This window comes from Anticarsia gemmatalis, chromosome 13 (genome assembly GCF_050436995.1).
Source record: "Anticarsia gemmatalis isolate Benzon Research Colony breed Stoneville strain chromosome 13, ilAntGemm2 primary, whole genome shotgun sequence".
In the NCBI taxonomy this organism is placed as follows: Eukaryota; Metazoa; Arthropoda; class Insecta; order Lepidoptera; family Erebidae; genus Anticarsia; species Anticarsia gemmatalis.
In genome coordinates this window covers 5,575,449-5,590,472 of record NC_134757.1, presented here as the reverse complement: position 1 = coordinate 5,590,472, position 15,024 = coordinate 5,575,449, and the positions used below count along the sequence as shown (strand labels likewise).

Here is a 15,024-nt window from a genome sequence, read left to right as displayed (position 1 = left end):
GTACGCCAAAAATTGTGTAATCCCGAAATGACATAACTCGGCCTCCATGCAGCGCAATTTATTTTAGTAAAAGTCTCACTGGACTGCATAATTGAATTTGTAGGTGCAAAAAAAACAATTTTGGAGGCAAATTAACATTTACGCAATAATAGGTTGACGGTTGGTTGAAGTGGCGTGTTTACGAGCCACCCTTTGTTCTCCAACTAAAAGGGTTAAGTTTAAACATCGCAGCTCTTAACCCTAGCCTGCTCGACGTACGTGTGAACATGTGTTGAACAATATTTTCCCCGCGTTCGTAGGCGACACTGTTTTATAAAAGTGATCGTGTTTTTCCTTTTGAGCATTAACACGGTTGTAGAGCTACTATTTTTGTACGAATGTAATATTTTCATATGAAAATGTTGTTGTTTGTAAAGGAATTAACGGCGGTGAGGCGGCCATTGTCTGTTGACAAGGGGGCGGTAACATGGATTAAATGATGAATAAGGAAATTGTGTTTCTTTGTTTCACATTTCACGCTTGTATTTGTTTATTAAAACACAATGGACTCCATTATCATTATGGTTTCTTGTTACAAATTAAGTGTAATAAGTAGGGCATGGGGTAAACATAATTTTGTATACAGTAAACAGATACAAATTCATTATCTTGACATAAATATTTAGGCAATTGCCGGCGTTGAGCAAAATACTCAAGTAACCTAATCAATTTGGTCTATTAATACATACATACATACCCGAAATAAACTAAGTACATTTCTACTAGTTCCAGTAATAATCCTTCTAACTGTAAAAGCCAATACATATAAAAGACAGGTCCTAAATGACTGTGATCCTTCAGAGGAAATAGCCGGAGCGGTCGGAAAGGAGTTTTTAAACAGTCTCGGTTAAGCTTCCGCGCGGCTCGCATTTATAAAAATAGCCCATGCATCTCATCCTGTGGGTATAATACGTAACACGTTGCTGTTTAAAATAAATGGCTTTGAACGTGCTCGGTATTAATATGGCCGTAAAACGAAGCGTAACTTACATTGTTGAATGTGTAGAAATTCGAAGATTAGAACTGTTTTTAAGTGCAAAAAGCAAATTCAATGAAAGACTTTTTTTAATAATTTTCCAATTAACTTATTTAATTTTGTCTTAAAAGTGTTTTCACGTAGCTCTTCACGTTTTAGAATCTGTCTTGTTTTGAAACAGTAACAGCCGTTTTCTCATTACAAACATTGTTTATTTACACAAAGCTACATACAAGTACATCGATAAGCCAAATACCAGGATTACGGGGATCGTTCGAGCAGGTTCGAGCCGTTTATCCAACGCGTGGCTCCTAAGTTCATTGTTCAGAATTAAACAGCCTAGCGCCTTGCACGACTAAGGAAGGGATTAGACGCTCGCTTCATTTCGCGGGTCAGTGCACACGATCGAGACAAGACGGCCGATTAGTTTATGAAGGTTAAATTACATTCGAACTTAGTTCTACGAGTCGTAAATTGGTAGTCTGACGAAGTTGAGCACTCGAAGGATGAAGAGGCTCTTGCAGTATTTAGATAGTCAAATTTACGCAAGTTTGGCTCGTGTTTAGTTAGTAATTTATACAAAATCGGATGGTTTAGTTATACTTCGGTAGTTTATTCCATTGTTGTCAATTTGTATGCCAATTTCCAATATTATTAATTGTAACATCTATAAACAAAAGATACAAATCAGTACGATCTTATCTTTCTATCGTTACAATAGTTTAATTGTTTGCTTAGAGACATCTGAGCGACGTTACTGTGTTTTAAATTACTTCAAAATGTTCAAAATGTTTAGAATTACTTGCACATAAATTTTCCACGACGGAACATTTCCATATGAAATCGCGCACCATAAAATTACGTGAAGATATGGCCGCATATTAACTCCTCTCCCTAACGCGGCGCTAAAAGTATTGCGTATCCTAATCAAGCCTGCGTGCGAGTACAGCATGCCCTCGAGGATTGGCGGAACTTCATAAAAACTACACACACTACTCTATGGACCTCAAATATTAACCCAGGGAAGATGGCCAGGTCTATAGCCTCGGTTTCAATTATCGAAACTCTCAAAGGGATAATATTGTAGCGTTTACATAGCTAGTCTTGTGTTTACCTGAAAGCGAGGAGCGACTGGCAACACCGTTATAGACTACACGTCGATATTGACACGGGTGTGGTGGGAAATGGACTATTTATAACGGTGGTCGGACTTAATGGAAAAAACCGGAAGAATACATAATATTTCACGAGTACGCTTACGTATAGTTGAATGGACGCTTCATCAGGTTAGTACCTAGCCTTTTAATGCACCTCGGAATATTTTCCGTGTATAAGTGAAACGGGGTGCGGAGTTTCCACTGGATTTTAAATTCAACGCGGCTCGGGGCAGGGTTAAATTCTGTGTCAATTATTTGTTTTGTTATTCGTAATTTATGTGTTCTATACGATTCGTATTGTTTATTGTTTTCTGTGCTATATCCTATTTTCATTGTTATAATAACTGTATCTGACGTGATTGATTTATGTTAGTGTCAATGTGATTATAAATTATAGATTATATCACATCATTTTATTATAATCCCTGCTTTTAGAATTTGAACAATGCTATCTAACTCTCGTAAATTATGAATATAATATTCACATGTCATTTATTTGCAGTAGTTTTAAATAAAACACGAAAATTATGTTTCTTATTTATGATACAAAAATTATTTTCAAGCAAAATTACTTGATTTCAAACTAACTCTGCCCCATTCTTATCGTATTGCACAATAAGACATTCCTTACCTTAAAAACCCATAATAAACCGCAAGAAAAACATTTAAATTCACCATAACATCCCAAACCCAACAGTGTACATGACAGGCGTTCAAAAAATTAAATCCCATCAACCTACATTTGTGTTGACAATAAAAATGCACGGACAGAATCCCAAATTTCATTTTGTTCTCGCAGCTGGCTTTGTTTGTGGTGCGAGTGTGCGACATTGTGCGACATTGTGCGACATTTTGCGACATTGTACAACGTTGCGCGACGTTGCACGTTGACAGAAACGCGGCTGTGACGCTACAAAACTACCCTGTGCATACAAGTACTTTATATGGAAATAGGGTTTATGGGACAGTAAAATGTGGGTGTAAGGATCTGAGCTAGGTAGTAAATTAATTATAATTATAAAGGAATACTTAGTTGTCTTTACTATTTGTGTGCGCATTTCTTGATTTTGAAATTCGGAACGAAATATATTTTCATACATAAGGACATTATTATATGTATATTATTGTATACCATAGAAACCATTATTCCTTTGTATGTTGTTTAACACACAACTTTTACCTTATAGCAACAGTTTTTACCTTCCTTCATAAAGATACAGACATAAATTATTTATACACAGAAATGTATATCTAAGTGTAATCGCCTAGCAACTCAAATCCTCAGTAGAAATACAGGAAAATATATTATGTGAACTTAAACGTGTATACGCTCTGAAATATTGCCGAATTTTATGTTTAATTTGGTCAACATATTTTTTACATACTTTTTCACTAAAAGTTTGAAGTTGCTACTTGAAAATATGTCTGTTTCAATCTCAAACCAATTATTACAATATAACTTTTCATTAAACAGGATTTTTTGGATACCTACAGAGGATATTTTTGCGACGGGAACATTAATGAAGATGGACGTATGGTTGTAAATCCTTCACGCAAAAAATACTGAACAGATTTAGTAGATAATTAATATCTGGATTAAGACAGAAAACTTTTATCCAAGGAAATATTGTCATTCAGAAGAATTCACGGGTAGAATTTAGTGTTTAATAACTGCTTCATAAACTAGTTCCACATACTAAGCCAATTGTCCTAACAGAATATTCGGATATTCCCATCAGCGGCTAGAGAATATTCACACATAATACACAATAATCTATGTCCAATTAATTCGACGACGTGTCTACATAAACGATTCTATGTTATAATTAAATTACCTACGCAATAACATGATAACACGATTACTATTGCGTACGTGAGTAATATTCCGCATATTAAACTGGTATCCGTTACTATAATGTGTATTGGATCAATATTGGTCTATAGAGACTAGTCGAGTATAAGTTAAATAATAATAAAATATATTAGCTCAACTAGAAAAAGTATCGAGAAGAATAATTTTTATACCTCACTGCGTTAAAAAATTGAGGCCATAATTTGTTTAGACACTAAAGTAAACAATTTTATGCTCAAACTAGTATTATTTTATGATAATTTAAGGTTTACAATTTATTTTTTTCACTATCATTATCTAAAGCAAAATATTTTATATTCTGTACGTTTCATTCGTTTATTTACATAACAGAAAAACGCAAACATGCACGACCAAAACCCTATTTAACAAAAAAGCAAAAAACAAGCTGTAATATTTTGGTTTGTTTTAACCAAAACGCTCGTTACTATTCAAAATGTTCCACGTATATGGTGTTTGCTACTAAAATTAGTTTTGCTTTAGGAAAATAAAGTTCCCTGTGCGTTCACTACAAAGTAAGATTTAATATCGCCGCAGGACCAAGTAAACAATTCCACTTAGTTTAGAGAGGAAAATGTTTCCGAATATTGAAAACGACGGAGGTAGGGTAATACGTATTGTGGTAGGAATTTATACTATATGTACTTTGTCGTGTTGGTTTGGATGTTTACACTTAAATACTTAACAATGTTGGATTTAAATTGTTAGTAGAATAAACTTACCTAATACGACGAAGTTGTGGATTTCAATGCTCATTCACTACACGCCTACAAGCATTTTGTATTCGTAACAACGCGCTAAGAAAGTGTATGTAACTGTAAAAAATTTTTTGTAATTAGTACAAAGCCTTAAAAGTATAAAACATCTTCATTAAACTCACTCGCTTGAAAAATGTCAACCATCTTGAAATACTTTAAATAGCTCAACAACAAATAAACGCTGATAATCCATTCAAAGCTGCAATTTAATTATCTTAAAAATGCTTATAATACCGTCAGCAGCATAGACTGTGAAATATCGCCATCTGTTCTAGTAGCCATTATTTTCATTCCAACAAAGATTCTTGTTCGCTTCGTCCGAGATTCAAAGAAAAAACCTTTGTTACAGACAATTAACTGCAGCGACGAGAAATTAATTCCTTTCTCGGGCCCGACCGAGGATTCTTAATATTTCTTTTGTTAGACCATAAAACTAGATTAAACTCGGCTAAGGACAAGGTAAGTCGATATTAGTGTAATTCCCTACGCAAACGAGGTATTTACCGCCGTCGAATAGCCTCAGCAGAATGAAAATCACGATAATCTTAGTTATTTCAGTCTGGCTAAAGTCTAATTTACAAAAGAATTACGCTTTCAATCAACAAACAGGCAATCAACCTGCCTGCAGAGTTGTATTGTCTTGACAACTTAAAACAAAGGTAATTTAAAATCTTGCTTAGTCTCTATTGTCTGGAAAAGACAAGCTATCTCAACGAATGCAATGAACTGAAATTATATTTAAAATCAAAGCAAATTTCAATAAATATTATTTATTTAAAATTGCATCTAAACTATAACCTCTTTCAAAGAAATCGCTAACAACGCCGTTCACTCTGTCTATGAATAACGAAGAGTCTGAGTGTTCATCTTCTCGTAACTTTTCATCACAAAATTCATATTTCATCTCAGTCATTTTGAGCGCCTCCTCGCTTTGTGCCGTTATTATCATCATGGATACTAAGGCTTCTATTAAACCAAGGACTGAGTATTCTTTAAGATGTTTTTGGAAAACACTGGGTGGGTAGATTTCATTGACGTCTAGATTGCATTGTCTTAGAACAGCTGTTAAAGTTCCATAGTACACGTTGAGAATCCTTGAGTAATGATTGTCGAGGAAGCGTTTGTCGGTCGACATGTATAGGAAATATGAAATGTCCGTGACTGGTGATGCAATTCTTGTTAACTGACTGTCCGTGAATAAAACTTCGAATGGTCTGTCGCCCTGTAAGCAAGAAGTTCTTGTTAACATGAATTTCTTATGGGCCGGAACTGCTTTGTGAGATTTCGAATTCTGCTGTTATATGAGCCAAATTATAAGTGAGAAAGAACTTGAAAGACTCTATCAAAAGAAAAGAGACATTAATGATTTATTTTCAGTCTTATCTAAGTAATTAGTAAAAATGTGCCTTTAATTATTTTCATTAAATCCTATACCTACACCAATGTTTTGATTCAGACCATTATTTGCACGCGTTATTATGTTGAGGATAGGTAAACAGTCTATCTTGTTAATATAAAGCCTTCAACATCGTGCCTGTAGTACACAAACACAGCTTATTGTGTTTGGATTAACAGATTGTGTAGGCGAAGTCTAGACAACTATTAGTCTGTTGTTTGTTAGGTAAGTTGTCTATTCAAATCGGTAACACACAGCTCTTAACACTAGATAAAGTATATTTCATTTTGAGTTTCTCACCTGATATTTGTATGCTATGTTGTTCGTCCAACAGTCACCATGACAAATAGTACTAAAAGAATCAGCCAGAGTACATTTATGTAAAACAGTTAGTATGTGAGGTCCTAATTCCTTTAGTTTGCGCTTTATATTTGAATCTTGAACCACAGCTACAGACGCATCATAGAAACCTTTCATAGAGTTGGGCACTGGACCAGCTACGGAATATTGCACATCCTTAGAACACATTGCACTTATTTCCTCATATTCTACTGGATATTTCTTCGCCAGTGCAAAGGACAACGCGTGCAATTTCCCCAAATCCTTCATCACTAAAACTGCATGCGTGAAATCCATAGGATGAAATCTATTGCGGAATCTAAAACCGTTCTCATATATTCCTTGCAGTGCGATAGCTTCTTTGTCATATTCGGCACTCGTGAAAATGCAGTTGGGAAACTTCATTTTCAAACCTTCTATATTTTTGAAAGCCCTTTGAATTTCCAAAAGTTTCGGTACAATATTTCGGTAGTATATGATTTCTCGACGGTACGCCTCTCTGAAGGTGGCGCGTGATTTTGCGTCGGGATGCCATTTAATGAGGATCGGTCTTTTAATTTTCTGTCCATTTTGAAGTCCGGTCAAGGTCACTTTATGGATTCCACCAGCAAAACTGTCTACATCGTCACATCCGAATTGAACTATGTACTCTGTTATATCCAAGCAGTATGTGGCCGCCAATTTATAAATGATATCAATAAAATCTGGATGACAGCGTGATATTTTTCTCACTGGCATCTTGAACGTAGTCCACACAGATACTGATAACTGATAAGATATTTCCTTAACCTGTATTGTAAGGTATTTTGACGACTTGCGGTGACGATGGCGTACTTATCTTACTTCGATAGCAATAGTTACAAAGCACTTGAAGTGTGAGTGGCGCTCGCGATTAGACGGTTCCTTACTTTGTAGTTAGTTTATGTATGTTATGTATAGTGTATGTTTGTTTCACTATATTCAGTTAACTAACATTTCACTTATTTTTAAAGTAAAAAACAAAAACAATTCTTCTTTATTTTGATTCAGGTCATACCCATTTTGTTTTAAAATATCTTGATATTTAAGTGTCGCTCGCTGCAACAGATGCTGGCAAGAAAGCCGCGCAGCTGTGCCAAATTTCAAGGCGGGGGCATTAGTAGCGAGCAAGGTACAAATGCCCTCGACATTGCACGAGAAAAGGCTTTGACATACTAACAACAAATTACGTCATTAGTTGCTGCGATCTAACGAACCCTAATATGAGTTTCCGTATCGTAAAGATAATCAGAGACTTGAGAGTGCTCAGCCACAGACAGACGTTGTTATGAACAGATACATTATATTTTGACACTGTAGCGTGATAGTAAACATTCAAAGGCATCTTTAAGATTATCTTTAATGCTACTATACATGTAAACCAGACTTAGGAAAGGTTTACTTGATACACAGTACAGTAGTGAGTCGTTGTATGCAACATGATAATCAAGATACTAGCTACCGTTTATCAGCGATGCGATGTGGCGGGAACAAATGACAGACGCTTGGGGCGTTATCAGCGCGGAACAAGTCTCAACGAATGGCCACGAGATAAACTAGCCGCACACAATACCTTTTGTAATGTCACTCAATGGCCGTCCTGCCGTCCTACCGTCCTGGCGAACTGCACCAACGTCATGTGAATGTGTGAGTGCGTCATACAACTGGTTTTATGCATTCAATGTCGCATTGTCCGCTATTGTCCACTGACCACCGGGTCTTGGACGCACTGTGAAATGTGCATGAAATAAGCCCATTCTATGCGCCTCACGAAAATAGTTTGTCATTCCGTTTTCATCTTTCTGAGTCGTGTGATTTGATACAGAGTTGATACATTTATAAACGAAAGAATAACTAATAATGTACAAATTTATTTTTTCATTTATCATGAATCATTACTACGTTACCAAAAGGTCATTAGGCGTCTTCAAAAAAATAAACTGACGAAGCAAAAAGTGTAAAAAATAAAGTAATGGAAAAGACTAATGAAACAAACCATTTGAGTACAAAAGATTTGTAACGAGCAATACTGAAAAGATATAGTGTAGGTATTTACTGAGCCGCCTTCATAATTACACTTCGACAGAATAATAAAGGTTGTTTTCACCTTTGCGATAAAGCCAAGCAATAAAGGGACGTTACCCTTTTGTCCTGAACCACAGTCAAAAAGCAAGTACGCAACTTGTAGGTATAGATATCTAATTGAATGCCCAACTTGGTCCCTACTACGGTACTCTTTGACGTCAGGTGAACCTGTTTTGTTTATTTGGTGAATTTTCGTGCGCCGCCGGGTCGCCCGCCCCAGGCACTTTGAATTATTTAACGATAAAGTCAAACTAATAACTACATTTAGGTACTAACCACTCCGCCGTTGATGTTCAATGGTAATTAATGTTTCTATCAAAATGAAAATTGCCTTCAATCGCTGTTTGATTTCGAATATTGTCATTGTTAACGCAAATACGCAGCGTTTGATTCATAAATACATTGTGGGCAATCAAATTATCTGGTTTGGTAACTAAAGTTCAATTTTAAAGCCGTGATGAATTCATGGATTGTGAATTGAATGCGATGTCATTATTGTATTATACAAACAACATGACGTTTTGTTATAACGTATCGTTGATCAAAACACTTTCAAAATGGCTCGAAATGTTCACAAACATTATTAAATACATCCTGAAACATAATTTAGTATGGGGGGAAACGTGTCTAGACGTGCAGGAAATCAGTTTTCCGTAGAAATCGACGTTGACGCCGGTTGCGAGCTCCAATTGACTTACTTTTTAGAGGGTGGAATTTTCCATCGGTGAAATTATGACGTTTTAACGGTGCATACGTTTACGTCTAGTGAACGTCAATTCCACAAGAGCAAGGAACTCAAAGTATTTGATGGGTGAATAAAATGAAGTAGTAATTCAGTTACTGAACTGAATTGAGTTGTCTTTTCATTTTATTCCTCTTTCAAGAAAGATAATAAATAAAAGCGAAAAGCAGCACATAAAGTTAGAATATAAACGTATTTATCTGAAAATAGATAGAACTCGTATGAGCTCTTTAGCGTCACGCTTCAAAAATCACATTAGCGAGGCACACGGAGTATATCCGATACTTTAATAGATTGTAAGCGCGCGAGAGCTTCACCACGCTTATTATAGGGAACACGATCACTATCACCCGCCCTCAATAGCACACAATGCCTTTGAAACGGGTAATCGTCTCCCAGGATCATATTAAAGGAAAATAATGAAACTTTCCACAACCAACCGAGGGGCGAAATAAAACGTATTGCGTTAAAAGAAACGCAGCTCCAACTAAAGATACATTTTATCACCCTTATAAATTTTCTCTTCAACTCAAATTTTTCGACGCAAAGAAAGCGCTTCAAAGGGAAGTAATGAAAGAAAAATGAAGAATGTTTTAATAACTGCTTCTTCGTGTTACAACATTTATCTTTTCAAGGTGCATGAGAACTTTTCCAATACCCTTTTATGTTTTAAAAGTAAGAAATGTTAACAATTCTTGAATTTGTTTTCAGGTCAGTGGCGACCGAAGTCTTTGGAGAGAATTTCAATTGAGTCCATTTGTCCCGAGCCCAGCTCTTTGTGCACGATAATGATATTCTGTTAGCAGTACAACAAACACCACGGTACCACTTCTATAAATACGCTCTCGAGCGGTATAACAACTAAAACAACATACTTTGTACCGAATTCTCCCAAAGTAAACTACAAACTGGAATATATTTTATGGTTTTCATTTTTTAACGAATTTAGTTTGCAAAAAATATACACACATAAAAATGATTTTTTTAAACAAAAACCTAAAACACACAGTTTGTATTTTTTATATGCAATCTCCTAACCGAGTGGAATTGGAATATATTTTATCCGAGCGAAACTAGCTGTATCAGCTATGTATTTCATAGAAGCGTTTTATAAAATATAAATCATTTTAGAGACACACAGAGTGTGGCAGCGAGCCCGCGCAGGGACATCTCCAATGCAATAGTGGCTTATTTTACATTCAAAGCTTTGGGAACGCTTTTAAGGGGCTAGTTAATATTTAAACATTTTTATTCCCAGAAACAGTTTCAATGTGTGGATATAAAATAAATGAGCTTGAGATTTTCGCAGTATACAAATGACCTGGTTTAGTGGTATGATATGAACGCATAGGCTGTATGGTTTCCATGCCATTGCGTTACTTGCTCGCTGTGTACCGACATGTTAGGGGTGCATTAGGCCGCACTGAACAGGGGTGCGTATCGATTGGCGACCCCACCCGTCGCCCTCGACACTACACAATATTACTCTCTGCACTCCGAAACCCACCCTTTCGTTACATTTGCAACGTTTTCTTGTCGGTCGAGATCATTGTTTTCAAACATTTTACTACGAATTTATTTTGCATGCGCTTGCAATTTTCTGGTTGGGATATTGAAACCTTACATTTTATTAACTAAACAAGCACGAGAGTAATATTATAATGCAACGGTTCTGAAACACGATTGAACCTAGGATACCTTATTAAAATTTGTTAACCGACGTTTTCAATCGCGTTTAAGACCCGGCATTATGAGACTATGACATGTGTACAAGTCGCGAGAATTTTAAATCGTTAATAAGCACGAGGATGTTTTAAGACGCAAATTAGAAATAAAAAACACGTATCCAAATAAGTACCTCTTCAATTTTTTACTCACAAGCAAATGAAATAGGAACATGAAAACCAAATCTATTTCCTCTCCACTTGAACCTGACTGTCAGTGTCAACTGCGAATTTGAGTTGCGGTTCACCGAGGGAAGCCACTGTACGTAAGGAATAACATGAGCCCTAAAATCATCCGGCAAAGTAATACCCTGTCAGAGACACACGTAGGGGCAACAATCGCGGTGATTGCATGTGGACCACACGGCGTATTGTCCACGATTGCACCGAACATCCAGGGGGCATTGGGCACCGAGGGCACTTCGAAATCACGTGACTCAAATTGTTTTATCTCAGAGGGCCACCCCATTGTGTGGGGTGCATACTGCATGCGCTATTGTTTTTTTTGGTATCGTGGGAGCGTAACTTTCGAATAAATGTTTTGTTGTAATAAGTCAAGTATTATTGTGGTAGAAAGAAATTGAGAACGAGTGTTTTTATTTAACTTTTTTATACGTACTAACTGTATTTATCTTATTGGAATAAGCTATATTAAGATCAAATTATTTACATACATGAAAAGTTTCATCTTAGTCTATCCCGAAAAGATAGTAGAACAAAAGACTGTTTGTGTAAAGTTACAACTCCACTCAGTTGACAATTTATTTTTCTAAGGCACACATTTCACATGTGTATTGGATTTGTTCAACATGCTTCAGTATTATGTTAACGTAATCGATTTTCTCTTCATTGAAAAGAAAGTAGGTATCGTTATTATCTTATTGAAAAGTAATTTTCTGCTCGCGCCATCTTTGTTTTCACATAAGACGTTGGTGTTACTTAATATGTATGTGAGAGTTATATTAAATTTTCTTTACCTTGAGTCTTGTATTTCTATAAGAGCTTTTATGTATTGACTTTTTGAAAGCAATGGGTACAAAAACAAAAGAAAACAATCGAATTTTTTTTTTTCGGCAACAGTCAGGAATTTTTAAATTACTGGCTGTTTTAAAAAAATTATACACCTGCATTAATTTTAAAATATTGCTATGAGGTTGCTATACTAAGACTAATTCAAATGACTTGTACAAATTGACGCTAAATACACTATGAAAAAGGCGCTTAGTATATTTAGAACTTGTAGAGAGAGGTGCATGTAGAATACTATAATCCTGATAGTATCAAGTAGTGTAACAAAACTGGTATACAAGTGACTTTAAGACAATGAATTACAATACCACAATTTTAACTTAGAAGCGGATACGTCGACATAAAGTCTAATTTTATGTATGCAAGACCTAGTAAATGTAAAATAAACTGTACGAACATTAAAAGATAAAAGGAAAGCAAGCTGAAAAGCCTCATACAAGTGTACACTGCAAAGGAATGGTTATGTATTATAAGATTTCATTAGCACACACACAAGGACACTCGGAACCTCCTTATGCTCGCCTGCACACACTAAATTGACCTATTTCCCTCTGTCTAACTAGTTGCGTGGGAGGTGAGAGATACACAACACGTTTTCTTTACGTTTCTTGATTAATGAAAGAAAAAATGTCTGGAAAAAATCATAAAGTCATTGCAAAGTTATGTAGAGTTCAACTTGCAGAATACCAATTATAAGGAATGCCTTAGTATCAAGTAAATAGCTAATTGTTATTAATATTTGAAATAGGATGATAATCTTCTAATACATTAACTTTGTTTGTTTTATTAAATTAGTGCCATCTATTAATGTATTAAAAATAAAATAAATAAATTTATGAAGGTAATCGTGTGTAACTTTGTTCAATGACTTGAAGGCAAGCTCACGCAGTGATCACGTAGAATGTAGATGGATTGATCGGGTTACGCGTAAGTCATTCAGCCGTCCTCTCATAGAACACCATTGGGTTTTCATGGTTCTATGCCGCAGAAAATGAAAAATGAAAACGATATCACAAGTTAATTGTACCAATAACCTATTTTTTTTTCTAAGGGAATAATTAATGCATCTTGGAAATAAATACTAAAGATTAAACTTGAACTTGACCTCATAAGACTTTTGGCTCAACCCAGGATTCGAAGCCGACTTCTTTGCAGCAGTAGCATACACTAGCACATACCTACACTAGCATACATACTGCGGCACAGAGGCAGACAACAATAATAATAGGTAGGTATACAATTATACATAGATATTGGTGTACGGGTTGACATCCGATATTACTCAATACAAATTAATCCTTGCTAAAGTCTACGACTTAGTTATACGTCTATCTACTGGTAATGGAACAGCACAGGTAGTAAATAAACAGGTAAGCCGTACAAATCAGGTGCATTAATCAAAGCACGCAATGTGCGCTAAATCAGCGTGATCGCTCCGGTCCGGTTAACGCACAATTGCGCCCAGCGCACGGTGTCTGTAGCTCTTAATGAATCAATCGACAATATTGCACGTTATTCATGGCTATAACTAATGGACTATAGGATGTGCGAACAGGTTTTTGAATGTTTGATATGAATTTCATAAGTAGTTTTATTCGTACAAGGTGTTAAATATGCATTCTAATTCTATTTTTATCCATAAACATGGATTTATTAATTGCACAATTATTAATGTCATTCGCTATTTTACAAAAATAATTAATTAATAAGAATACTAATACAAAATTGCCTAAGTATTTAGATAAAGCGGCATTTTACAGTTTTTAGTCAGCGGCAGTTGCTCTCAAAGAAATATATATACCCAATCCTATCATTATTATTCAGATTCAGAACTGGTACAAATTGTTTAACTTCGGATCATTTCCCGATTAGAGACTGCAACTAGCCTTTGGCTGAATAATATGAATACTAATGAAGTCTGATGACTGAATAATTAGATTTGAGGCACATCATCAACAATCATCACAAACAAATATTATTACTCTATAGGTAAAGTTAGGTTTTCTTATGTTATGAAAGTAGGCAAGATCCTTTACTCGCCAACGATGTAGTAACTTTACAAAAGAGAATTAGGAATGTAATAAAAAGAGATGTGTATTATTATATAGAAGCAAGCCGTTATTTTCGAATATCCTTGACATTCATTTTTCATACTTTGTTAACATCCTCGTTTGACAATTTGTTAGACATGCATTAGGGACACTGACCTTTTAACAGTCTACGTTATTTTTGTCATTCATTTGTCATCATGAATGCGAGAAATATTGAGTAGATCTGGCTGCTCTTTCTTCACTAGCATTCACAAAACCATATTCCTACGAATAAGAATAAAATAAAACAATATGTATTTATGTTATGTTTTAAACCCAAAGTGAGTGAACCTACTATGGTAAACTTTAACAACATTAGTAGTGTCTAAATAGAAAATGCCTAGTCTAACCATCACATCAATAAAAGCATTGAAAGAGCTAACTTTTTTACTTAAATTAAGTAAAATCCGAGTGCGCAGACAGTACAATGATGCATATTTGTCACGTCAGCCTCTAAACTGAGAGCCACACGACGTAAAATGTAGCCTGACATCGTATGCAGGGCGTAGGGAAATTATTCACTAGTTTTTGCCCGCTATCCCACATGCGTTGTGATTGACTGCTCTTGAAAATGCTAATCTGTTTTCCGGCTTGGTTTGTGTTTTGATTCCCTTGGTACCTTTTGCGAAATTGCGGGAGGTAAGTCTAGATGTTGAATATGTAAGTATACCTTTGCGACGTATATCTAATATTTAAAGTAACTACTACTTATGTAAACAACAATATAATACTTTTTTTCATTGTTTTTATTTAAAAACAACTCCCGCACTAAGAATTGCTCTTGTGTCACGGGGACTTTTA

The 15,024-nt window shown here is 35.5% G+C and overlaps 2 protein-coding genes across 9 annotated transcripts in view; both read right to left on the bottom strand.

Moving 5' to 3' along the window:
- The window catches only part of Liprin-gamma (liprin protein kazrin), a 115,641-nt gene that overhangs the window by 82,122 nt on the left and 18,495 nt on the right, over positions 1-15,024 (bottom strand). The window contains exon 1 of one of the 8 annotated variants that reach the window (XM_076121695.1): positions 8,016-8,099. The exons of the other annotated variants lie outside the window; for them this stretch is intronic. The gene's annotated coding sequence lies outside the window, so the exon portion shown is untranslated. Of the gene's footprint in view, positions 1-8,015; positions 8,100-15,024 lie in introns of those variants that run through there. 8 annotated transcript variants of the gene reach the window in all.
- Positions 5,551-7,284, bottom strand: LOC142977705 (uncharacterized). The gene is made up of 2 exons (XM_076121780.1): positions 6,497-7,284; positions 5,551-6,022 (listed from the first exon to the last, which is right to left on the bottom strand). Exons 1-2 carry the CDS (start codon positions 7,271-7,273, stop codon positions 5,567-5,569), a joined length of 1,233 nt encoding a protein of 410 aa, XP_075977895.1. The 5' UTR covers positions 7,274-7,284; the 3' UTR covers positions 5,551-5,566.

Excerpts from the sequence above, each read along its gene's own strand:
- LOC142977705 (XM_076121780.1), bottom strand. The coding sequence starts at position 7,273 with ATGCCAGTGAGAAAAATATCACGCTGTCATCCAGATTTTATTGATATC. Across the intron at positions 6,023-6,496 it reads ACATAGCATACAAATATCAG|GGCGACAGACCATTCGAAGT; the intron begins GTGAGAAACTCA and ends TCTTGCTTACAG.